The sequence below is a fragment of the Saccostrea echinata genome, unplaced genomic scaffold (genome assembly GCF_033153115.1).
Source record: "Saccostrea echinata isolate AGI-Se365-2 ecotype Australia unplaced genomic scaffold, CSIRO_AGI_Sech_v1 ptg000009l, whole genome shotgun sequence".
Taxonomy (NCBI): domain Eukaryota; kingdom Metazoa; phylum Mollusca; class Bivalvia; order Ostreida; family Ostreidae; genus Saccostrea; species Saccostrea echinata.
In genome coordinates, this window is record NW_026889758.1 from 39,412,239 (window position 1) to 39,437,225 (window position 24,987).

Consider the following 24,987-nt stretch of genomic DNA (forward strand, 5'->3'; position numbering starts at 1 on the left):
AAAAATTATTAGGCGATTTTATTTCCTTGTTCTTTTCACCCAAAAGCATTTCATTTAAAATTCATTTAAGGAATAACTGTCTAATTTTTTGGATTCATGATGTGATCAATCGAGTGGCTTGCGTGATAATTTGCATAAACGCCTTCGGCGTTTATGCATAAAATTATCACGCAAGCCAATCGATTGATCATCGTCATGAATCCAAAAAATCTGACAGTTATTCCTTATATTTACATGCTCCTGATTCTGCAAATTCCCGTGCTAATAGCCCCGCTTCTGTCTCTATTTGTCCCGCCCCGCACGTGATTTTTTTTTAACCGCGCCTATCGATGAACCAGTAGATTTATGTAGAAATAAAGTATTTTTACATTTTGTAATTTTATCTCGGACAAAGACATTGGAAATGTAAATAATATGATATCAGTCCATTATAAATGTGTATTTAAAAACTTTTGCCTCTAACAGAGATATATGTGTTCTATTATTCTCTGACTGGTCTGAAAATTAGGATGAGAATAGCTGAAATAAATCTGGTTTAAAATTACCCCATAATACATGTGAACATATACTGTATACACCAATATAAAGTTGCTATCTTTGAGCTTAGTGAAAGAGCAGTTTATTCTTACATGGCTTTAGATGATATCATTTGCATTGTCTGTTAAAACAGAATAATTATAGTGACAAAATATTCTGTGTGTAAAACATATTTGCACATATTTACTTAAGATGTGATTTCCCTTTAAGATTTCTTTGAATGAAATTCTAGTTCACATCTTCATGAACTACATCTGATGCAGAGTAAATGGCTCTACTTTAAGTTAAAATGAGGGGACAAAATCTCAAATAGTTTGTGAATTTTAGTGCATCTGAATGAAATCAATAGTTTTAATTAAATATGATTAATGTTCTTCAGTTTGATATGTTCATGAGGATATGACCTGATACGCCTATTTTTCATTAAGAGCACATGCACCTTATGGAGTATACCTCCAGGGTAAAAAGTACCAGATCATACCTTCTGGAATTTTCAAAACTAAAATATTTTTCATATATATACTTGTACCTACACTCAGGAATTTGTGTTGCTTTTTCGGCTTAATTATATTGATTATAACTCAGGTTCAGGACATGGTGCAGGAGATGAAGCTAAGTTTCACTTCAGCCATGGAGGAGCTGGCCAAGACGCAGTACGGTGACGAGTCTCTACAGCAGCAATTGTCAGCTGACCGGGAGAGCAATCTACGACAGATTACAGAACTCACCGACCTAGTCAGAAGTCTCAAGGTCAATTTTTTCTTGATATTCAAGGGCATAGGCAAATGACAACATGTATACTGAATCATTCACTGATCTAACAGTGAGATATATGATGAAAAAGTCTTTAGTTCAATGGCTAATCTGAATTTCTGGTTCGAAATGTTTTCAGGTGTTTAACATAGTTAACACATTATAGATTGATAAATGTACATGTATCACTATTATCAGCCACACTTTTCATAGAGCACTGACCATCCTTGTGAATTATGGAGAGAAGATAAAATATAATTTAGCATACCAAGTTTCATGTATTTGCATTTTGAATAAGTTCAAATCTATAGAGTATTTCAATATGCTTGATATACAAGTAACCTATACAATGTACTAAAATACATCTTTATTATAAGTACACACCAGTAGAACTACAGTCTCATCAGTGACTTCTGGTTAAATGAATCTGTTCCTCTTTATAGGTAAACCTTATTTTATTTCTTTTGCAGTCAGAGGTAGACTCAATCAAAACAGAGCTAAAAGGAGTTGTAGCAACACAGAAAACCTGGGAAGAAAAGTATGTAACATTGAAGTTAAGAGTCAGATTTATAATATCCTAAGAAGTTAATCTAAGGTCTCTCCATGTTTTATGTAGTTTTGGCCCAGATCAGACAGATATTGCTTTTCATCTAGGAAGATGAATCAAAGACTTCTAACTCAGGTCTTTATGTCTTATGTTTACAAGCTTTTTTGGAGGATATTTGTAAAAAGTAACAATCAGCTGTTTGTAGAGTAGAGTTTTATCTCATCATATTATATGCCATTCTAAAGGGGATTGAAACCTGGGGCATATTACATGAATTTTTGCTCTGCTGTCTGTTTGTTCATGATTTTAACTTTGGTAATACCTTTCGGACTACACATTTGATCAAAGTATAAGTCATGACTACAAGTCAGGTTATGGCCATTTTAAGATGTCACAGGTCAAATAGGAATTTTGGTATTGTTTTCACAAATTCATCCTACTTTAATTTGTGGATAGATTAGAAGAATTGTGGTTTTCTAAGTTCATGACTTATTTTCAGTCCAGGCAAAGTACAGTGCTAGTATAGTAAAACTCGGTTATAGCAAAGTCCCATGCACCTGTGGATTTATGTTACTATATCCTTAATCTGTTATATCCGAACAATAAATTCATAAAAAGTATAAATAACGAATTCAAAATATAAATTTTTTCCTTCATTTGACTACCGAATATGCTCATTGAAATACCCGGTACATGTATTATTTACAAAACCTATTTTAGGTTTTTAGTAGGGATGTCAACGAATAGTCGACTATTCGACTGTCAGTCGAATGGACCGACGATCGAATAATGAAACGACATTCGAATATTATAATTTTAAAAAAAAATGCAATAAAGGAGTGATAACGATATGAAATTCTCATTTCAAAATTGAGAAACCGTCTTTCCTCGGAGACAGTTGATAAGATAGTTTTCCTCTACAAAAAAACTTGATTTTCCATGTGCGTATAGAAAGTACAGTAATTATAAATGCTTCACTACCGCGAGAATTAAAAAAAATTATCTACCAGTTACTGCTTGTGTTGTTTTTGTAATAAATCAACCATCAACATATATCTGGGCTTTGTTTGTAAAAAAAATTAATTGGACTTGATTTTATACGATGTACCAATTATCTTTTATTTTAAGATTGCTCAAATGCGAGGAACATGTGACATGTTTTGACGCTTCGATAATTATTAGAACAATTCGCTTGCATTTTAAATTGTTCATAATTAAAGACATTTTGATAGCCAGAACCATCAATAAATGAATAAGCAGTAACTAACTGTTTAACAATTTAACAGCCACCTGGCGTTTGGATAGTGTGAGATTACCCCTCCCCCCCCCTAATTTATTTCACAATAAGCTTTAAAAAATATCGGCTAGCAAATTTTGAATGCTAACTAAAATAAAAACTAACTGCATGTACAGACCAATTTATGAATTCAATTGATGGGGAAATCATGAATTTAGGAATATTAGATTTCTAAATTCATTTCATATAACCTTGCTATCCAACGTTAAGCTGCATTAATTTTTATGTTACTTTTTAAACAGATTAAGGGTTTTTGAGTTATAAATACGTCATGTACCAGTGAAATTTGAACTAAAATTTTATTCTCAGAAAATGTTCCGAATATTCGACTATCGTTCGAATAATGCAATCGAATAATCGACTAAGAAAAATAAATATTTTGACATCCCTAGTTTTTAGAGAACTTATAATAAGTTTCTGTTTGATAAAGTTTCAATTATAAATACTTATACAAAAAATAATATCAGTTTAATGTTGCTGATTTTTTCAATTTTGGGACCTTGAAAAAAATCATTATAAAAGATGTAAATTTCATTAATTTTAACCTTTATGGGACAGAAAATCAACTTCCTACATCCATAAAAATGTTATAAAAGAGTTCCTTATAAATGTTAAAACTTTCTAGGAATTGTTAAGAATATTCCCAAGGACTAAAAAAAAACTGCTATAGCCATAAATTCACTGTCTATATTCATGCAAAATGAGTTTTACTGTATATATATATTTGTTGTTTTAGGATGGATAAGTCTTGAGGACATTTACCATTTGATTATTGCTTTCTTAAGAATGAAAATGCACTTTAATTACTCAAAGCACAATATTTAATCCACATACATTCAAGTTGATGACACATGCATATATCACTTTATACAAGGCTTGTTGTGCAATTCTAATTTTGAATGATGTGAAGTATTTAGTCTGTAGAAAGTGATATGAATGGCTTTAGAAAGTGATATGAATTGTATACAGTGTTCAAAATGAGAATTTTATACCCTGAATTTAATTTTATTATCCATATCTTTAACCCCTTTGCATCATTAAATACCCATTACAAAAGCTGATCTGAATGAAAATGTGGTAGACTGAAGATCAGTGTGTCTATAAAATGGAGAAATTATTTACAAACTTTCCACTGTATGATGAAGCAGTTCTTGAGAGATTTTATTTCCATAAGTTATCATGTAGATCAGACATTAACTATTGTATAGTGGAGTAACTTTACATGGGAGCACTAACTTTTTACTGTCAATAAGACCTTGTAAATCTGATCTTTACAAAATTCTGTGTCATTTCTCCTCGTTTTGTTTGTGCCGGTAAATGGAAGAATTTAGGAAGGTATCTAGTTAAAGTAGAATGTGTACCAGTATCGGTACAAATTCTTTTTTGCGTACAGTGTATGTTATTTGATGTTTCTATGTAACATATAATCTAATAATTATACTTCACACAAAGAACAGCTGAGGGGAGGATATACATTTATAGAAATCACTCTCTCTGCCATCATGTCAGCAGCATTTAAAACTTGTGAGCAAGCTCAAGCAGGCTGCCTACTGTTACAGTACCTACTTTTTCCTACTTTTTCCTACTTTTCCTATTATTCCTTGATCCTCCTTTATCCTTCTTTTCCTTAAAATCCCCACTTTTAAATAAAATAAACTAAAATAGAGAGGATTATACCGGTAAATAAAACTGAGTGAGAAAAAAGATAAGGTGTTGGCAGTTGCTTCCACTTAAAAAAGACATGATATTGATTCTGATACACACCTCATTCTTAATTTACACAGCAAAGGACTGTTCAGATTATATCAATAATTATACAATGATTTTAAATCTAGTATAAATGCTTAGTGTGGATGAGATTTCCTTTTTTTTTTACTGTGGATGTATAAAGTCACTTAAAATAACTTTTTTAAAAAGTAAAACAATATTCATTTTACAATTGTGTAGGGCTTAGGATAGAAAGAACATCACTTCTTAGACAAAATCAGATCCAATCATTGACCAGGAGAGTCCATTTCTATTTAATCATAAAATTTCATGTTGAAATTTAGACTAATTCACTGTAAATCTCCTTTTATGGACACTCAAATTTAGCTAGCTTAACTTTTTTTCATTATCTAAAATTACTTATGACTATGTCACCATGAAGTCATAAGATTAGACAAGGCTAGAGATGCTTTAGTGCAGATATCAAAAAAAAAGACCTAGTTATGACTCCTTTCATGACAAAGTTTTTAAAGTACATGTACTTTATGTGTGAGATTGGTCAGAGATTATGTCAGTGTGTCAACTGTGAGCTACAGTAATTACCGGTAGATATTTTTGTTTACCGTCCTTTTTGAGCCATCCTTTTCAATGTAAAGTGTAGTATTTCACAAATTATTATAGTTCCCCACCCATTTAGTATAGTAATGTTTCATGTGTACCCATGTAAGCAAATACAGATTATGGCAGTTGTGAAACATTCAGTGAACAATAGGTTATGAAGTTTGAATACCTGTGCTGGTTTGTCAAGAGTATCAAAAGAGCTCAAGTAACAGTGTCATGCTCCTGAAACCTTTCAATGAATGCAAAAGAATTTGTTAGAACTTTATTATCTCCCCTTACATTTGATGCTTTCAGAGAAGTTAAAAGAATTTCTGTATGTCTAAATTTGGTTTTTAAACAAATGTATCAGGGATAGGAGCCCCATTTTAAAACTTATAGGATTTTAAGAACAGTACAAGAGAACAATACACATCTTTTAATATTATTATAGTTACAAAAATAAAAGAGTAGTGCATTCCTTGTATCATTTGCATACAATTACCATTTCATCTGCTGTAAAATTAGTTGATAATAATTGGTTGTATTTTAGATTTAAATCAGAGAGGCCTCATTTATTAGAGTCCCATGCACCAGAATCTTCCCGAAAAGATGTGGCCCCCATGGTTCAACCTTATCTAGCAAGTCTTCATCAACAAAAAGGTAGAACTCTCTCTCTCTCTTTCTCTCTGAAAAAGGAATAAATTATGCAGTTGTACTAAAGAATTTAAAACTCTTAAAGGAAGGTTAGATATTGTTTTTCAGAATTGTAGGTTATCAGATTTTCTTGAAAGAACACATTTAGTGAAGTGTCTAGCAACTAGATGTCAACACATTTAGTCATATTTTGAATTATCACTAAGGTATACATTAGAAATGCAATCCTGAACTCAGTTTGTATGACCTACCAGATAACAGACTTTTTTCATTTAGAGATAACTTTGAATCTCCATTATCTTGTTTACCCCCCTGAATACCAAATTTGACTTTATAAGCATTATAGCGTGAATAGAAAATTAAAGCAAGATTTATTAGTTATTGGAGTTGGTGTTGGATTTCTATAATTTGAATGTGCATAAAAGGGGTAGGCTTACATCAGCACTCATTTTCCTAGTAATATGAATTAAAAAAAAAAAAACAATCTATAAATCTATGAGCTAAATGTACAGTTGACTCAATAAAGTATTATTTACCAATTTTTTAAGGTATTAAAATGCAAAAGAGAATAGAAAATTTTATTTATTTGGCATTACATTTATTTTAGCTTCAGAAGACTGTGATACTCATTCAGTGACTGCCCTGGCCTGTAAGAGCCTCAATCTATCCCAGGCCCTCCACGAGAAGTGTCTACACCTGGAATTGTCCTCAAGTGATGAGGAGGAGACACTTAGAAATCTTCAGGTAATACAGATGTGTTGGCTTATAAGTCTTCCTAACTTCATAATCAGTATTTAAGGATAAATGTATGTACATTGTATTGTGTTTTCTTTTTGATATAACATTATACAAAATTTAGTAAAGAAGTAGTAGTACCAAAGAATGTAGATGGTGAATTCTCAGCAGTAAAATAACAGGTAGAGATGGTCAGCATTCATTTCTTGAATTAAATTGTTTCATATTGATAAAGGCTTTGGTTGCCTTATTTATTGGCCTAACATAAGCCTCTCTGGCTGTATCCATTTGATCTATTGACTAAGAATTACTTTCATGTGACATTTGTCCCTATACACTTAATAGGTGAGTGTATTGGATTTTGTTGATGCTTTTTATTATCTTTACAGAATTCAGGATTCTTTCTGGACAAAGAAGGAAGCTGTAAGTAGTCCATTAACACTGGTTTTAGAGTCTTGGTGTTGAGGGTTACAGTAATACCTTGGGATGAATGTGCACATATCATGTCACCTAGAATTCACATTTTCAGACAGTCTACTTTCTCATAAAATTGTTGAACTACTAATGCCCCAGAATGAAAATGGAGGAATATCTGCCAAATACTTTTCATATTTCAGATTTTCTAAGAAAGTAAACCTAAACACATTTTGATCAAAATCTCGAGACTGATGTCTGATCCCTATTACAGTAACAAACTTACATCAAATGTAAAAATTTCCATGCTGTCATTGTTTATACTACCATTTGTTTGTATCCTTGCAATCCATTGTTCAAATTTATGTCACGTGTATTTTCAATGAAATTTGCTTTTTAGTCCAAGTATATTCCAATTAAAATTTACCCATGCATTACTGCATTAATTAAAACTAAAATTTGCTTATGCAGTGTAAAATGACAAAGAAGTTGTTAAAACCCTTTGGCCTTGAACTTGTTTGACCTTGACACCATTATCACATCACTGTATCCAGTTACTTTTTTTAAACTCACAGATTACCTTGATGAAAAACATGTTCATCCAAGGAAACTACCTCTCCATGAAAGGGTGGTGGAAGAAGGTAACCATGGTGATTCATGCTTCACTTAATCTTGCTCTCACTTTACTTTTCTCTACTAATATGGTCAAATGAAAAAAATTATTCCCATTCAACTTTATTAATACAGTGAAAGTGCTGATTGTTATGTACTTGCTGACATAAAATTAATTTATTTTATTGAATAAAGAAGTATATTGACATAATTGGTAGAAGATTTTTAGAGTAAATAATATATACATAATACCAGTGATGTATAATATATCTATTTGTATAAAATGCTACAGAAACACATTATTTATTATGGGAAAGGAAAATGTGATATGTTGAAAATTCTGTTTTTAAACTGAAACATATAAATCCATGTCATTTATGATTCATTATGATGAACCAATCTTTATCTTCAGTACAAAGAGAGAAGGCAGCCCAGGAGATAGTAGAGGCTGAGAGATCCTACTGCTCCCAGCTGTGGACTCTGATTGATGCTTACATGAACCCCCTCAGACAGGCAGAAATAATGACCCCAAGGGAATTATCTGCCCTTATCCCCTCCTACATCCCTCAGATGTATGAACAACATTGTCTACAACTGCATAAGATGGAAGAGAGACTGATGAAATGGAAGATTTCTGGCATGTTAGGGGACATCTTTGTCAAAATGTTGGAGAAGCAAGATGTAAGTGTTCCTTTGGAAAAAAAAAAAACAGCATATGGTCACTGAGAATAAATTGCCATAGCTAAATTTTAAAGCATTTTGTTTCTAAATGAAGAAAGAGATTTTACTAACATGAAAGGGACTTATTATTACTGGTAAACCCCTGCTTGAAAAGTGGGGGTATATAATGAGGAGGCATCAGTGTCTGTACATCTGTGTGTCTGTCCATCAGTCTGTTATGCTTGGGAGGACCCATATCTCTCATCTGCAACTCCTCCTATACCACTGGATAACATTGCCATTCTTTCTATAATATTGGGATTGCCCATCTCTTAACAGCAACTCCTCCTATATACCACTGAATAACATTTAATAATACTTTCCAAACAATCTTTATTACATAGTGCCATTATGCACTCCTATTTTAAGTTTTGATCTGACAGATATTTGGCTTTTCCATAGCAATTAAAGCACTGACCTTGCCATACACATATGGGAGCAGGGGGTATCATTTTGTGAGCTCACTGCTCACAGTAACTCTTAAGTTTCTGATACCTGGTATACATGTTACTTTGAAGTTGATTTTATTTAAATTGTGAACTTTATTTCTTTCTATATCTGGTCATTGTTATATTGTCCTATTTGTCATGTTCATGTTCATATCTATGTCTCTTTATAATTAATTAGTTGTACATTTTACTGTTGCAGGGAGAAGGATTGTCTTTGTACAAAGAATACATTAATGACTTTCCCTCAATCATCAACAACATGAATCAGTGGTTCTCACAATCACCCCACTTCAAATCTCTCATGGGGGTAAGTATATATTATATTACACACGTAAGACTTTTTTAAAGTTACACTAGGATGATAAAATGCTCTGTTGGCTCAGTGATTGTGATTTTCTTGAGCAATCATTAATGACTTGAGACTTAATGCAAACTTTGTTTTAAATTTTCAGAGTTCAAATTTAGCATCTTCAAATGTCATACCACTACTGCTGGAACCTTTACAACAAATACCAAAATACTCACTATTACTGAAGGTAATTTTTCCAAATTTTTTCATTACACCTGAGTCACATAAGAAGTAAATATTCATAAACCACTTTTTCTGGGATTTATTGATCATTTGCAACATTTTCTCTGAAACTGGCATGGGATAAGCATGCTAGTATCAACTTTTTCATATTTCTTAACATAATTGTCATACCATATTTAATAGCTTTAGCAATAAACCAATTAAAAGCAATCCCTTATATTAAAGAAGCGATCGTGGCTGATATAGAAAAAAGTCCGAGTCAAAATAACATTCTCTTGGTGAAAAAATGTATTCAACTTGGATCAATGGATCATGATGAAAACTACATCATGTACTGTGATTAACTAATATATTAATTGTAATTTAATCCCTTGTAGAACCTGTTAAAGCACACAGCAGTGGATCATCCAGACAGACAGTATTTAGAGGCTGCCCTGTACAGCCTTAAAAGTTTCCTCTACATCATGAATAATGACATAGAGCATGCCTCCCAGTTCCTGAATGTTTCCAGGTATAATCCTTAAATTCATGGTTATAATATAAGAATTATACCCCATTACCCTATTTCCTAACATTTTGGCAATTTTACAAATTGCAGCAAAATTTTTGCACAGTTGCAAAATTGCAGTATAGTCATTATTGAATGCCATAGTAGATTTTCTGCATTTTGTGTTCATTTTATAATTATGACTCTGAACTGAAATACATGTATGACTTTCACATTAATTTTTTCTCTGTCAGGTCTCGAGAGAGTGGAAATTCGATGCGTTCTCGTTCAAGTGGGAGCAGCGCTGAAGCTAATCAGGTGTCCAGTGCGAGGGACAGCGGGATTCAGGAGGATGAGACTCGTCATCCAGCCTCACCTAACACTACTAGGAGGTATTGTATAGATTCCTTATCAAATACTCAAACATCCTTAATACTAATACTTTTGTTCAACTGTAAAATATGCTAATAATATTGTTATACATGTATTCTGAAAAAAATTCCTCTACATCTGTTGCTTTTCATTTGTCAGAGAGGAAATACATTCATTGCTTTTCATGTCTTTACAGTATCTAATGTAAATAATGTAATGTAAATACATGTAATATAATGTATACAGTATTATCTATACATGATTACAGATATGTCCTTCAAGTGTTGAGGGAGAGAAGAGAGAGGGAGGAGCAGGGGTATAGAGACCGCCCAGTGTCTGTCCCTTCTCACTCTCATCATACTTTCGGAAGTCATCCTGATTTATCCTCACAGGAATATGTTGATTTCATGAATACAAGCAAAGAGAGCAGTGTCTACTTGCCTTATCAATCAGGACACAAGATGTATTCTTCTCTTTCAAAAATACAAGCCAAAGTGCCAGAAATTCGTAGTCCTGAAAAACCTCCAAGGAGAATTAAAATTAGAAGGCGACCTGATAATCCAAAGAGTGCAATAAGTTCAAACTATCTTCGCCCACTCACTCCACATTTCCCATTTTCAAGCACTCCAAGTCGGACAGCCTTTGATGAACAGGAGAATCTAAGACCTCCTCCATCAACCAGAAGAGGTAGGACCAGACCAGCAAGTTCCATTGATTTCACAAACAGGGGAAGTGAAAGACGAGACCAGATGTTAGAGGACTGGTCATTTCAAGGGACAAGTCTCAACTCCCCTAGAGATCATCCAGGGGAGGGCAGGGCAAGGAATGAGCTTCATCTGTCTCTTCAGAGACTGCTGGCAGAGAGGGACAGGGATAGTAGTCATAGAGAAGAAAATGATCAGTATTTCCAACCCCTCAGTATGTCTTCAGAATCTGGAAGACCTGCTGAGGACAGATTTGCCACTTCCTCATACAATGGTGTTCAGTCAAGTAGACCTGCCTTTCAGCAGAAGATTGTTGAAGACTATGGTATCTATGGTGATGAAGATGATGAGGAAGAATATGATAAAGACAGGAATGTATCAGGTTCTTTTCATTCTCATAATAGTCCAGTAAAGGAACAGCATGAAAATCCGTATGAAAACTATCATCAGAGAAGAGTTTTACCAGAGGTCAAGAATGTGACCTCTGAGATTCCTCAGGGGCGCAGAGAAAAACCTCTTCCTAGTCCAAGGAGAAATGAATCTCAAAAATCTCGATTGTCAGACACATCCTCAAAATTATCAGTGGAAAGAAAAAATTCAAGTGAAGCTGCTGGCAGCAAGCAGCTGAAGCCTGAACACTTAGTACCAGCCCCATCTGATAATTCAACTGGTGTTTTAAATAAGAAAAGGGACATGCAGCTGTTTGAAATTGATGCTAATGATTACATGGACAATAAAAGGAACTCTTATGTGCAGGCTGAAAAACCTTCAGAAGAGGACCATTCATTTAAGGGAGATTGTATGAAAGCCTCTGCTGATATTAACAAGAATGGACTGAAGCTCGATGTGAAAGCTACAGAAAATCTATCTATGAGGCCCAACCATCAAAATGCTGAATCCACCGGCCATCCTTCTTCAGATCCTTTAACCCCAAGTAGTTCTGTACCAAAGAATTCCAACAAAACTTCGAAAAAGTTGCCTGTCCCTAGTGGTCGTTTAAGTTATCCAAATTTAGACCAGATGCCCTCGGCTTCCAAGATTCCATCACCTCCTATCACCCCTACAGATGGAAAGAACCTGAAAGCTCTGGCTAAAGACACCAAAATCCCCATGTATATGCCCAAAAGAAAGGATAAAGGTGGCAAGGGATCTAATGAAAACATCTCCAAATCCACAGAGGATGTGTCCAAAGTGAAGAAAAAGACCAAGTTTGGTTCCATCAAGAGCTTTTTTGGAAGAAAAAGGTTGGTAATTTTACAAACATCTCTCAATCTAACATTATCATAATGCATTAATGCCAGTTTTAATTTTCCTTCATTGCCTCATTTTTCTGTTTTTTGTATCTATAGACACAGAATTTAGCCAGATAAGGTACATGTACCAATATCTGACATTTCAAACTATCTTTTAAGGATGACCGTTAGTTTTTCAATACCACAACTTGATCAGCTGTAAGGTAATACCGGTAAATCAAATTTCAAAGGCATGCAGCAAAGGTATATAAGGAAATTGCTGGTTAAAAAGTTGGTCATAAATGGTTCCTTGTTATTCCCAAAAGCAGAAAATTAAAGTGCTTTGCATGTCCCTTTAAAAATATTTTTCTTCTATGAATCAGTTTTATAATACTGATTAAAAGGAGAAAAAAGTAACATGGATTATTACTGAAATTGCTTTTATCAATGTTCTCTGCATATCAAAGACTATTCCCTTTTGTTATAGACTGAAAAAGAAATAAGGACTGTTGATATATATTATACATGTATTTTTTTTTTTACACTTTGCTTACTATAGTTAAATTTGGTGAAGCTTCTTTGGTAGGGGGCATTTTTATAATTCTGTTGGTTGTTTAAATGGGAACATAACGGTACAAATTTTTTGTTGCTTGTTCAGGCCAGGCATTGACGACTTGGAAACTGTGGATGTAGTAGTATGTATTTAGATTGTTGAAAATTACTGCACAATATTTTCTGCCTATTGCATGGATTTTTTTTTTAATCTTCACACTTTTTTGTAGTGAAAGCTGATTTACATTTAGAATTTATTAGAATGTAGAAAATGTGCTAATTTTGAGTTCACTCTACTGCCACACAATGCTAATTCTTTTGAACACTGAACAGATGAAATTCCTTGTTACTACTCTATATTTGATTGAAAATGATAGGTACATGTATGTGTGTGTTTAATCTATGCCACATCCCCATTACAATAAAGACATAATGAAAATATGCAGAAAAGATATTTAAGGATGCTGTGAAATATGTTTATTGTAAAAAATACAGTGTAGGAAATACAAGCTAAACACCTTAATATTTGGTCAAAATTGTGAAGTATAAAAAATAGTTGTGGGTACTATGAAGCAAGTATAACTTTTGTAAATATTAAGCTTTGTGTTTTGACTGGAAAATATACAGCTGACAATTTCAATGGAGATCCATTTTTAAAAAAAAAAATAAAAAAAAAAAAAAAAAAATTGTAAAGCCTTGGTAATTGTAGCAATTCTAGAAATAGTTCTTCTTTTATAATTTTTAATATATAAATTTTATTAATAAGCTGTTATAACATGTATTAATGCCCTGTTCTCACGGAGAGTTTAATTCGAATTAAACGTAAGTTACTGCGAATTAAATTTGAACCGCGTTCACACGGAGAATTTAATGCGAATTAGTTTAATTCGAATTAATTTACTGCGCATTAAATTACTTCGCATTAGCTCCGTGTGAACGCTAAGCGAAGTTAATTCAAATTAAATTTTGACGCATGCGTAAGGGCAGAATTAAGTCACAGGCCACATGTCGATGGTCAGATATAGGTACTTGTGCTACTTTTGAGTGGAAAACAAAGGAAAATTATGATAATCACTAAAATGTGTACAGACACTATGACATTATGTCAAATCAGTGGTCAAATGTATCTGCTCGGCACAATGTGACGTGATTCGCAAAATGATGTCATAATAGCCTTACTGAATAGCCTTACTGTAGAAATAAAAATTTAATTCGCATTAGTTTACTTCGAATTAGCTGTCGTGTGAACGCAATTTAATTCGCATTAGTTTAATTCGCATTAGTTTACTTCGCATTAATTTACTGCGAATTAAACTCTCCATGTGAACAGGGCAATAAGTATATAATCCTTTTTCCAAAATGACTCAGAAACCTATGAAATGCCAATAAGTAGTTTTTAATTAGAGTCGGAGGTAGGCATTCAATATTATATGCCAGGTATATCATACAAAATGTTTAATAAAAAGCTTATCACTCTAATGACAGCTTTATATTTTCATCTTTTCAAACAAGTCATGAAATTGATTCATTTTGATCTATTTGCAATTCTTGAATTGTCATTTTGATTGATTTAAATGGTGATTTGAATACACAGCAGCTAAACACCATAGCTTAAACTTGTGACATATTGTGCTTTCTTATTTTCTAAAGTTTTGTACTTGAGCTGTAGAGAATGGCAAGTATAGAGCAGATAATTCTTAGTTATCTCCCCTTGCTACTGGCTTATTTATTGTGCTTGCATGACATGTAACTGCCTCTTGAATGGTTATACAGTTATTAAAACTCAACATAATTATGGTATTGATGTGTACATATACATCTGTATGTTAAATATATCTGTGTTTTATAGAATTATTGACTGTCAGAGTGTCTAATGAGTTTACAATGCACACCATATTGAATGCTGCAGACAGCTATTAAATATTGTGTAAAATGCATATTGACAACTGGTACAGTGATTATTTATGTGCCTCATTAAAACTTAATAAACTTCAAAAAGCTTGTGAACTGCCAAAGAACTGCTTTAGAGGTTTAAAGAAAGTAAATTTCATTTTAATATCTGCTTAAACTTGTATTAAAAAATTATTTAAACCTTGCAAATTACTAACATCATATGTTTTTTGTTTATCTATACTGTAATTATCATATACACATTTAAATATTACAGATAATAATGGGAATATCATGATGAAAACAATAATCATAGCATGCCAATTTTAACAGAAATGTTTGAACTGGTCATTTTTGACCAGCTTTTGAATAAATTGAATTAGCATGATAATAAACAGTATTTAAACTCCTCATTATCCACTATATTCTGATAATACAAAGATAGCCATACTTGTTTTTCATAGCTATGCTTATCATATTTATATAATGATTCTGGGTCCTTTTTTTTTAGGAAAATATTTAAAGAATTTTCGTCAGCCCAGGATCTCCGGGGAACAGAAAATTTCGAGGACCATAATAAAAGTGACACCCTGTCCATTGAGTGCTGGGTAGAGGATGATATTGGAATTCATAATGAAAATTTACATTGATTGGTATTTTAAAAAGTGTATGAATTTCACAGGAAAGAGTATAAGTGGTCACATTTATCTTTCTCTTCTTAAGATTAAGAAGTATAGATGAAATATAAATGTTATAATACATGTACAAACATTTAAAGTGCTACAGAAACGTTCATAGTACTCGTACTCGGAGAAATATGATGTCATCATACAAATCATTGATCATTTTCATCAACTAAAGATACAACTGAGAAAGAAGCCAGTTACCCATGTGCTACCACAGGTACTTGTGGACAGGAACCCCCCCCCCTCCCCAATATACCCCACGGGTCAAAAATATTTTTATGTATTTTTTTCATAAATTATTCTTCTAGTACATATTTACAATGTATTCCATAAGAAAAATCCAAAAAATAACGCAGAATTAACGTTTGAATAAAAAATCATACCTGCGGTATTATAAAATACCGCGGGTATGATTTTTTATTTCCTGTGTGTGCTACATATGAAATATCTTCAATGACACATTTCAAACGTCACTGAATTACTTTTTCAGTGATAGTTGGTGTTATAAGTTATATATAATCTCAAGTAACTGCCAGCTATTTTATCAGTAATTACTCAGACATTTTAAAAGATTCACTCAAGTCAACAAATTGAGATATGTTATTTGTTCTTTTCTCTGACAAAATTGTAACACACCATTCGTACTCAAATACTCAATGAAATAGTTTCTGTGACCCTGAGAAAAGAAAGCATCTGATATTGCACATGTATTTATTATGCAATCAAATGAAAGCTGACATAAACATATAAATGAGGATGTGTAAATAAATGGAAGCTTTAATACAAAGTACATGTACCTTTGTTACATGATTGTACATACATTTTTCCCCCAAGTCAACAGTGATAAAATTCACCGTGATTGATGGTCTTCCAGATACACAAACAACTGTATAGTGCACTTTGTCAGCTGTGCATTTTTTACTGTCATTGTAAAATTATGATATGAATTGAGATATTTGATTTTTTATATTTATTGAATAAAAATGGTTTTCTAAATTTGATTTGAGTTATTATTTACAAGAAGTTTAACATGTATATCTGAAAAATTTGTAGACTGGACCTGTATTTTCACCCTACACATTGATAAAATATTAGCAAAAATCTTGCGTTATTTATCAAATTTACCCGTGATATAAAATTTTTCTTTAAAAAAGAATGAAACAAGATGTGTTTGTGAAACACTGATGCCCCCGTATGGCAGCTTATAGCGAAGGTTAAAGTTTCTCAAATGCAATTCAAAATCCAGGCCAAAAGATAAAAAATGTTAAATTTGAAAGCCCTAGCTGCAACTGTTCAAAAGTTATGGCAAAGGTTAAAGTTTTTTAAAAGTAAGTAAAACATCAAGGTCAAGGTCAAAGTTGTTGGTATCCAAAGGAAGGTCTTGTCACAAGGATTACATATGTAAAGTATGAAAGCCCTAGCACCAACCATTCAAAAGTTATGGCCAAGGTTAAAGTTTTTCGAAAGTAGGTCAAACTCCTATGTCAAGGTCAAATGGTCAAAGTGGTTGGTATCCAAAGGAAAGTGATGTCACAAGGATTACATATGTGAAGTATGAAAGCCCTAGCACCTACCATTCAAAAATTATGGCCAAGGTTAAAGTTTTTCAAAAGTAGGTCAAACTCCTATGTCAAGGTCAAAAGGTCAAATTGGTTGGTATTCAAAGGAAGGTGATGTCACAAGGATTACATATGTGAAGTATGAAAGCTCTAGCATCAACCGTTCAAAAGTTATGGCCAAGGTTAAAGTTTTTCAAAATTAGGTCAAACTCCTAGGTCAAGGTCAAAAGGTCAAAGTGGTTGGTATCCAAAGGAAGGTCTTGTCACAAGGATTACATATGTGAAGTATGAAAGCCCTAGCACTAACCGTTCAAAAGTTAAGGCCAAGGTTAAAGTTTTTCAAAAGTAGGTCAAACTCCAAGGTCAAGGTCAAAAGGTCAAAGTTGTTGGTATCCAAAGGAAGGCCTTGTCACAAAGAATACAGATGTGAAGTTTGAAACCCCAAGCACCAACTGTTCAGAAGTTATGGCCAAGGTTAAAGTCTCATAAAATTTTGCAAAAGTGGGTCAAACTCCAAGATCAAGGTCAAATATGATGGTACCCAAAGAAAGGTCTTGTCACAAGGTTTACACATGTGAAACATGAAAGTCATAGCTCCAACCAATCAAAAGTTATAGGCAAGGTTAAAGTTGACAACAGACAAACAGGCAAACAGGACAAAAACAATATACCCCCGGGATCTTTCGATCCAGGGGCATAAAAATACACAACTATGATGTAGTTGAGAGATAAAATATCAATGGATTTCTAAAATTTACATTTGACAAAAAATACATACTGTAAACCAACCATTATTCGTGTCATCTTTTATTCGCAGTTCGGCAGTTTAAAATCAATCCGCAACAATTCATTTTTGCAATCTAGGAAACATTTTCTACAAATATACAGAAAAATAAATGGTTTGCGGTGATAAATATTCCTGAGTTAAAGAAGGTCATGAAACTCTCCGATATTTATCGCACGCGAAAAATAGTTGGTTTACAGTAGTTTGTACAGACTGTTTTGTTCAACTACAAATGGTGAAACGCTTAGGCAAAGAAAAAGGATTTTCTGACCATAATGATTGAAGCATTCACACTTTTGGAAACTCTATTACTAGAAGATGAAGAAACAGAAATTGAAGACAACTGAAGCTATGTTACTATTCATAAAAATGATTTAAGGAGGTTCAATCCCAAGCTTTTGAGCAGATTTTGTCTGAACCATTCTGCCTCATATTTAAGTTCTTAAAATGAATTTGGATTCTACAATGCCAATTAAACTATATTCAATTAAAAACCCACGATTAAATTCTATACAAGAAGTGAAGGGAGGAACTATTATTTTATGGTGGAAGGTATTTTAGAAGAAAATAATCAATTTTTCTCTTTCAAAATATTTACAGTAAAGTTCATCTTCACTAGCCAAGGGTTTCTAATCCACAACTCTCCTTTGTGAGAAGAGTAGCAGAACAGAAACCCTTGGCTAGGGAAGATGTGTTAAGTTCGGATTCTTAATTTTCCATGCAGGATATTTAATGCAGTGAAACGTTTTATGCTGGTCCCATTATATATTAACCATTATGAATTCTATCATCATATTGTGACAAATACAGCTAACATACTGTGAAAGTCCAGGGGGAAAAAAAACAATTTTAGCTTAAAATTTCTTTTCTGAGTATATAACTTTGACCAGTCTGCTTATTGTGTTCTATTCAAGATAGAATAAGACTGTGTTTGGTCCAATGATTATTTGGGAAAAAAAATATTGGAGAGAAAAGTGATTTATGTGTAAGATGGAATTACAGTGCAAAAAAGGTCATAATAAATTAACTGTAGCATCAAACGAAGTGTATTCACCCCCATATTTGTTTTGATTTTTAATTAAGCTACGTGTATAGATACTAAAAATATATTTGACAAAAATTTTTTAAGACTTTTGATAGCAGGATCGAACCTCCTTATAAAGTTTGCAAGTTACTGCAACACATAAAAATCTTTGTGTCTGGTTTTCATTTTCCATTGTTTTCTTCCAATCCATTACAAAGTTATGGCCCAAACAAAGAGTAGGACAGACAGACAGATGAAATAAAAAGGTAATGCCCAAATATCCTTGGTACTTTGCAGAGGGTATAAAAATTTGACATTGCAGAATTCTGATTTCCCTTGATTTGGTGTAAAAAAAATTTCTAAAGTTTATTTATCCAGAATGTGAATAATTATGATTATCATAAGAAGTGCAAATGCATGTAATGTTTCACAATAAGTTTGATGAATAATCAGCTTAAAACATGAAAACTTTTGTTTAAAAAAAATAATCATGAACAAAGAAAAAAATGCAACTTTTTGATAGATTTTCAACACAAATAAAAAAAGAGTGACATCCATAATATATTGGGCTAACTTGTAGAAAAGGTTCTGAACTACATGTGAGATTTCTGCAGGAATTGTCAACTATAAGAATAACCTGACTACAGTCAATATGACCCTAGAAGATGTAAGCAAACAAATATATGCTATAAGTGAAAATGTCTCAAACAAATATATTTGGAATCTGTTTGAACAATCCAAACTTCTTGAGTAGATACTGGAAAGCCATTGAACTGGCGAGTAAAACATGACAGTGCGAATACACAATTACAATATATTGCAACTTCTTTCTAAATACATCAAACAACAAGTATAGCAAAATGAAAAGATGTACAGATTGATTAGAATTGATATACACATTACCAATATTTTTTGGGTCCACAATACTATAAATGCTTGAAATAAATGCCAGTAATATCAACAATATACCCTCAGCAATTGCTTTAAAGGGTACAGGTGTTGTTACTTATAATAATTATTTAAGCTATAAAAACTTCTTGAGTCATACTTTATCATCTCTGTTTGAACATGCCAAACTTCTTGAGTTGATAGCGGAAAGTCTTTGAATTGGCGAGTCCAACAATGATTAAGATGAGTGCATACACAATCATCATTAGCAAAAACTTGTGTCTGAAGCACCAGGACCTGATAGCAGATGTTGATCCCCTAAAAGAAAACATGCATCATTCTATTCCTTAGAAAGTCCTGAAATTTTTCTTACTGTTTCAAGTGAAAGTTGATTCCAAAATTACAGCACAAGAGTTGATTCCTTCACAATGAACATGGTTTTAACTGATGTAGAATTTACAGTACTCAAGTAAAATAAAACTTTACCTTTGAGAGACAGACTTTTGGCAGTAAACCAGGAGGTATTTCACTCGGATCACTTCATTGTTTTGTACCACATAGTATTTGTCTGGAACTTGTCCTGCCATGCTATCGCCAGCATGAGATCTGTTGTTATCTACAAAAAATACATTTTCTTTTGAACCATGAGACTTGCCTCATCGCAGTAAATTTTCCTTTCCAGACTGCAAAGTGACATATGTTTTAGGCTTTATTTTTTCTTCATCTGTAAACATGAGTTTCAGAACTTATGAGAATGCAATTTTTAGCACAAGTCTCTTATACAGAAAAGGCCAAGAATTTAACTATCCATGGAAAACTATTTCACAACCTCAATCATTTCTCTTAAGCTGTGTTACCATGCTTAAAAAGGCAGCATCACCACATTTGTTGTTACATGTGGTTTTAGCAGTCCTTGACCTTTCAGTACTTACTGTCCTTGACCTGACATTTTACAGATGGATGATCAATCATTTCACAGACGGCCACACAGCTGAGTTTGTCACCTAGGCTGCTTCTCTCCCAGCTTCTCCCCATGGGGCTGTAATGCAGGGACACAGAGAGTTCACTGGAGAGGTAGGTCCCCTCCCCAAACACACCAACCTAAGAGAAGCATTCAGATGTTTATTTAAATGAAAGAACATACATAAACTCAAATTCTATGCACTGGCAAAATTTTGCATATAAATTGTACTTACGAAAATTTCTTTTAAATTGTAAAAATTTAAGTAGTAAGTAAAGTTTATCTATATTTGATTCAATTTGGTATCCCATTCTCCAGCCACAGTCTGGAGACTGATCATAGCTCTCTCCTACCCATGGCTGCTTGATCAAATAAAGTCTCATAATCTTGAATAATCATGTCTTATGTGTGATGTCATGTTATAAACCAATGAAAAGAATTGGCTAATGAAAGGTCAAATCAAAGATTATTTTCCAACTATGCTTTACTCACATTGGTTAAAATTTTAATGAGCTACAAAACATTCTTGTCTCTTCAACAACAGCCAGAATGGGAGAGGATTGTACATTTTGGCCTTGGTTTGTGATGATGATTTGGTACAGGCCCATAGGAAGCAATTTCACTTTGAGGGGGCACAACCATACATTTTCAATTGGGGGGCACTATCAACTACCAAAATTCCTTGACAAGCAAACAAGCATAAAAAAAAAAAAGGTCATCAGATGTTATTATTATTATTGAGGGGGCACAAGCATACAGTAGCTTTGTTTTCTATAGTATTCTATATATCGGCAAAATTATCGGGGGGGGGGGGGGGGGGGCATGTGGTACATACATAAATATTCAGAATTTCTCTAACTATCCCACTTCTAGCTTAATTTTTCTGCTTTATACAACTAAAATACACTGTTATGCCACATTAATCAATTCTACACTTTTTAAAATTTTTATGCTTAAAAGTTGCATTATTTTTAGTTCAGTAAATTATTACCTATTGCACTTTAAGAGAACTATAAGATCCTGATATATTAATCATACTTTACTGATCTTTTCATTTTAATGTTAAGCTGTTATGATGGCTACTAAACACCTGACATGCCAAAGAAGCAGATGAAAAGGAGTACATAATAGTCTAAATGATTTTAAATGATACTGTACAAGAATTTGAAGAATTACGCTTTTGCCTCTGAAATTCCACCAAAACAAGGCTTTAATTTCACCTCTGCAATAAAAAGGGTAGGCAGTCTGCTATCCATATTGCAGTAATACTGAAGACGAATTTGTTCACTTCATTGATTACAATGTTTAGGAAACTGAAATAACATGCAGCCTTTTCATTGCAATCCATAGGTCCTAATTCAGTCCACTACAAATGGGAGCAGTTTAAAGCACATGTGTAGCGTGCAATGATGGATGAAGCATTACCTTATTCATATGAGAGGCTAATCCATGGTGCAATATAGAGTGGAAGTTCTCCAGTCGACTACCATGATATGCAAATAAGAGTTCTCTCCCTTTCCTGACATCCTGAAATTTAGCATCAGCAGCTTGTGAGTAGGTCACCTCAAAGATAAAGTTTGGTTTCACAGCTGACACACCGCTGTCTTTGGTGAGTGCTTGGATTTCTTCAAACTGTTGAAAAAATACACCAATGACAAGTGATTATCAATGATCATAGTTATCTTTTAAATGAGCAAATTTAGCTATTCATTTAGGGTTTAGATAACATAAATGTATGCATCATGTCTTCATCACATATCTTCAATTGTTATTTACACTGAAGCTAGATACCAGGAAATATACTTGATGCATCATCTGAACTTGAATACACAATGATTGCTTTTGTAAATTTTTCAAAAAAAAGTAACAGGAGGGATATAACTTTTTATATTCATTAATTTATTTTATAACTCTCAAATTCTGACATAAAATTACTTTTTTAATACATGTAGCTACCTTTGACAATGCTGTTTTCACTATAGAGAAGTTTTTGGTATCTGTCACCCATGTCAGTAAGTCTTGTATCTCACCATTACTGGATTCCAGCTGACTTAATTTTGGTACCTTATCAACCACTCTCTCCTGTAATGACATGAAAGATTTCACTGTGATTTAGTTGGGTTTAGGTCTGATACTGTAAGTGCTGATTTAACTGGGTAGAATACTATTTAAGTCTAACTCAATTCAACGATGAAGAAATAAATTATGACACTAACTAAGGCTTAACAATTTATGGTACTTATGTATATTTTACGACATACAAACCATAAAATATGTCAATTTTGGCAAAAGTCTTATTTTACAACATTTCTGTACGCCATTAACCGTATGATACAACAATTCATTCTTACACATGTATGACTACAGTTCCAATATGCCATATATCCCCAGCACCCAAACTCTGCCACCATAAGTGGAAAATATACCACATTACTCTCTTAATTATTTTTTTGATTTGTTTTTGTTTGCTACACTTAGTAATGAACTTAAACATTGTTTTTAATATAATAAACAAAGAAGAGCAGCTATTAGTCTTGTAAAACACCATTTTAGTTTTTTGTTCCTTTTTCTTAAACTTGTAAACATAAAAAAAAAAATTAAGATTTAAAATAGTTTTAAATTGTACTTTAAGAAAAGTATCACCAATAGAAGTAATGTTAGTATAACATATCTTACATGTATTAAATGAATGTCATGCTAAAACGAAAAAAAAAATTTTTTAGTCATATTCAACATGGTATGTCATGTTAAATCTTAGTATGACACAGACCTTCACAAAAATGGCTGACAATTTGTTACAAAATGAGTATGTTGACTCATATGTTGGAGATGTATTGATGTAATAGTGCATAATGAAAAAGGTGCTTAATAATGATTTTACGTAATATATGCTAGATATAATAGATTATGTAAAATTGATGTATGTTTTTTGATGCATTATTGAATTTGACTGTTATAACTTTTCGATATTTGATTGTAGATTTTCAGGATGTAAAAAATGACCATAATCGCATTGAATTTCATTTACCAATAGAACAGAGTTTCCGAAAGTGACAAAGTTAGGATAACGACAGAGTTAGGTGGTTAGGCTATATGTAAATGGCATAATTATGATACATGTTAAACAACTCACAAGTTTTTTCATATCTTTCTCTCCATTCTCCTTTAAAAACTGTGGTGGAAAAGGCTTCAATACAGTGTCAAATCTGTAACTGTATAATGCTGAGACAAAAAAGCTCCATCTTAAATCAGTTGCCAGGAAATTTTCTGAGAGTCTCCTCTTCAGGACTTCAGTGTCAACAGTTGTCTGATCTGTCCCCATTATCAGTGTACTGGAACAGCTTTCTAAGCACTAGTCTACATTTCTAAAGAAACATGTATATGATACATAAAATCACTGTTATTTTAGTTTAAGCACAAACCACAGGGGCTTGCTCCCGGTGTGTAATAATTATTTATTTTTAAAAAATCATATACGGTAATACTAAAACATTTTTAGTATTACCGTATATGATTTTTTTAAATGAATAATTATTACACACCGGGAGCAAGCCCCTGTGCACAAACACAGATCAGGTACTTTAAGCGCAATGATTAATAAATTAGTGCTATATTATATCAGGGACCTATATACTAGTTTATAGGTCTCTGATTATATTATGATCATCAGTTTTACTATCTGTATAAATTCTATTGACAGTGATTGACATTAGATTGCATACTTCTTGTGCAAACATGATGTTATAGTATTTCCACTCTCACAAATTTAATGGCTCAAAGTAGAAAAACTGCATTTATTTTCACTGTATATAGTTTATTAAATAGCCCTTAGCAACATTTTTTAAGGTTTGTATGATTGATAAATAAAGAAAATATATATATTTTTTTCCAATTATTTTACTTAACAATATTTTTCATTACATCTATTGAAAAGCATTCTTCAGACGATATTTTTCTATTGGGTAACGTTATGAATTTAAATCAATTATAAGTGGGGTTTTTTTTGTTTTTTTGTTTGTTGTTTTTTTTTTGCAAAAACCTATGACATCACAGGAGGATGGAAATACCTTGAATTCCTGTGCGTTACGCTTAATATCAATTTCGATTAAGGATATACCTCTGCATTCCTTGTTGTCTTGTCATCTTATGTATCCTTATAAACAGATAAAAGGCTCATTCTTTCAATCAGTGTAATTTGAGGAAATTCGAAATGCAATACTATTTTACTTAGTAAGTTGTACTATATATTATTCGCTATGGAATATAATCATTATCAGTATCGTGATTATGG

General features: G+C 32.7%; 3 protein-coding genes across 12 annotated transcripts in view; 1 reads left to right on the forward strand and 2 right to left on the reverse strand.

Moving 5' to 3' along the window:
• Positions 1 to 16,476, forward strand: part of LOC133182368 (uncharacterized) — a 28,015-nt gene extending 11,539 nt beyond the window's left edge. For 3 of the 10 annotated variants that reach the window (XM_061317186.1, XM_061317183.1, XM_061317193.1), the window contains 13 exons: positions 1,123 to 1,287; positions 1,761 to 1,828; positions 5,992 to 6,101; positions 6,703 to 6,839; positions 7,220 to 7,253; positions 7,820 to 7,885; positions 8,269 to 8,537; positions 9,225 to 9,332; positions 9,478 to 9,561; positions 9,935 to 10,068; positions 10,299 to 10,436; positions 10,685 to 12,364; positions 15,306 to 16,476. In XM_061317186.1, the coding sequence (XP_061173170.1) occupies positions 1,123 to 1,287; positions 1,761 to 1,828; positions 5,992 to 6,101; positions 6,703 to 6,839; positions 7,220 to 7,253; positions 7,820 to 7,885; positions 8,269 to 8,537; positions 9,225 to 9,332; positions 9,478 to 9,561; positions 9,935 to 10,068; positions 10,299 to 10,436; positions 10,685 to 12,364; positions 15,306 to 15,444 (3,132 nt within the window). In that variant the 3' untranslated portion in view covers positions 15,445 to 16,476. Of the gene's footprint in view, positions 1 to 1,122; positions 1,288 to 1,760; positions 1,829 to 5,991; positions 6,102 to 6,702; positions 6,840 to 7,219; positions 7,254 to 7,819; positions 7,886 to 8,268; positions 8,538 to 9,224; positions 9,333 to 9,477; positions 9,562 to 9,934; positions 10,069 to 10,298; positions 10,437 to 10,684; positions 12,365 to 12,532; positions 12,577 to 13,010; positions 13,048 to 14,554; positions 14,580 to 15,305 lie in introns of those variants that run through there. The other 7 variants (XM_061317188.1, XM_061317190.1, XM_061317187.1 and 4 more) reach the window with 7 other exon arrangements.
• The window catches only part of LOC133182373 (B9 domain-containing protein 2-like), a 613,772-nt gene that overhangs the window by 26,089 nt on the left and 562,696 nt on the right, over positions 1 to 24,987 (reverse strand). The gene's annotated exons all lie outside the window — the stretch shown is intronic.
• On the reverse strand, positions 16,175 to 24,898 carry LOC133182371 (protein mono-ADP-ribosyltransferase PARP16-like). Its single transcript, XM_061317195.1, has 7 exons — positions 24,814 to 24,898; positions 23,830 to 24,061; positions 22,653 to 22,778; positions 22,122 to 22,328; positions 20,668 to 20,836; positions 20,222 to 20,351; positions 16,175 to 20,053 (listed from the first exon to the last, which is right to left on the reverse strand). Exons 2-7 carry the CDS (start codon positions 24,016 to 24,018, stop codon positions 19,900 to 19,902), a joined length of 975 nt encoding a protein of 324 aa, XP_061173179.1. The 5' UTR covers positions 24,019 to 24,061; positions 24,814 to 24,898; the 3' UTR covers positions 16,175 to 19,899.

Bases quoted from the DNA above. Each gene is read 5' to 3' on its own strand.
- LOC133182371 (XM_061317195.1), bottom strand. From the start codon at position 24,018: ATGGGGACAGATCAGACAACTGTTGACACTGAAGTCCTGAAGAGGAGA. The intron at 20,837-22,121 runs GTAATGCTTCAT...TGCTTCTCTTAG, and splicing joins TAGCCTCTCATATGAATAAG to GTTGGTGTGTTTGGGGAGGG. The intron at 20,054-20,221 runs GTAAAGTTTTAT...GTTTTCTTTTAG, and splicing joins CAAAAGTCTGTCTCTCAAAG to GGGATCAACATCTGCTATCA.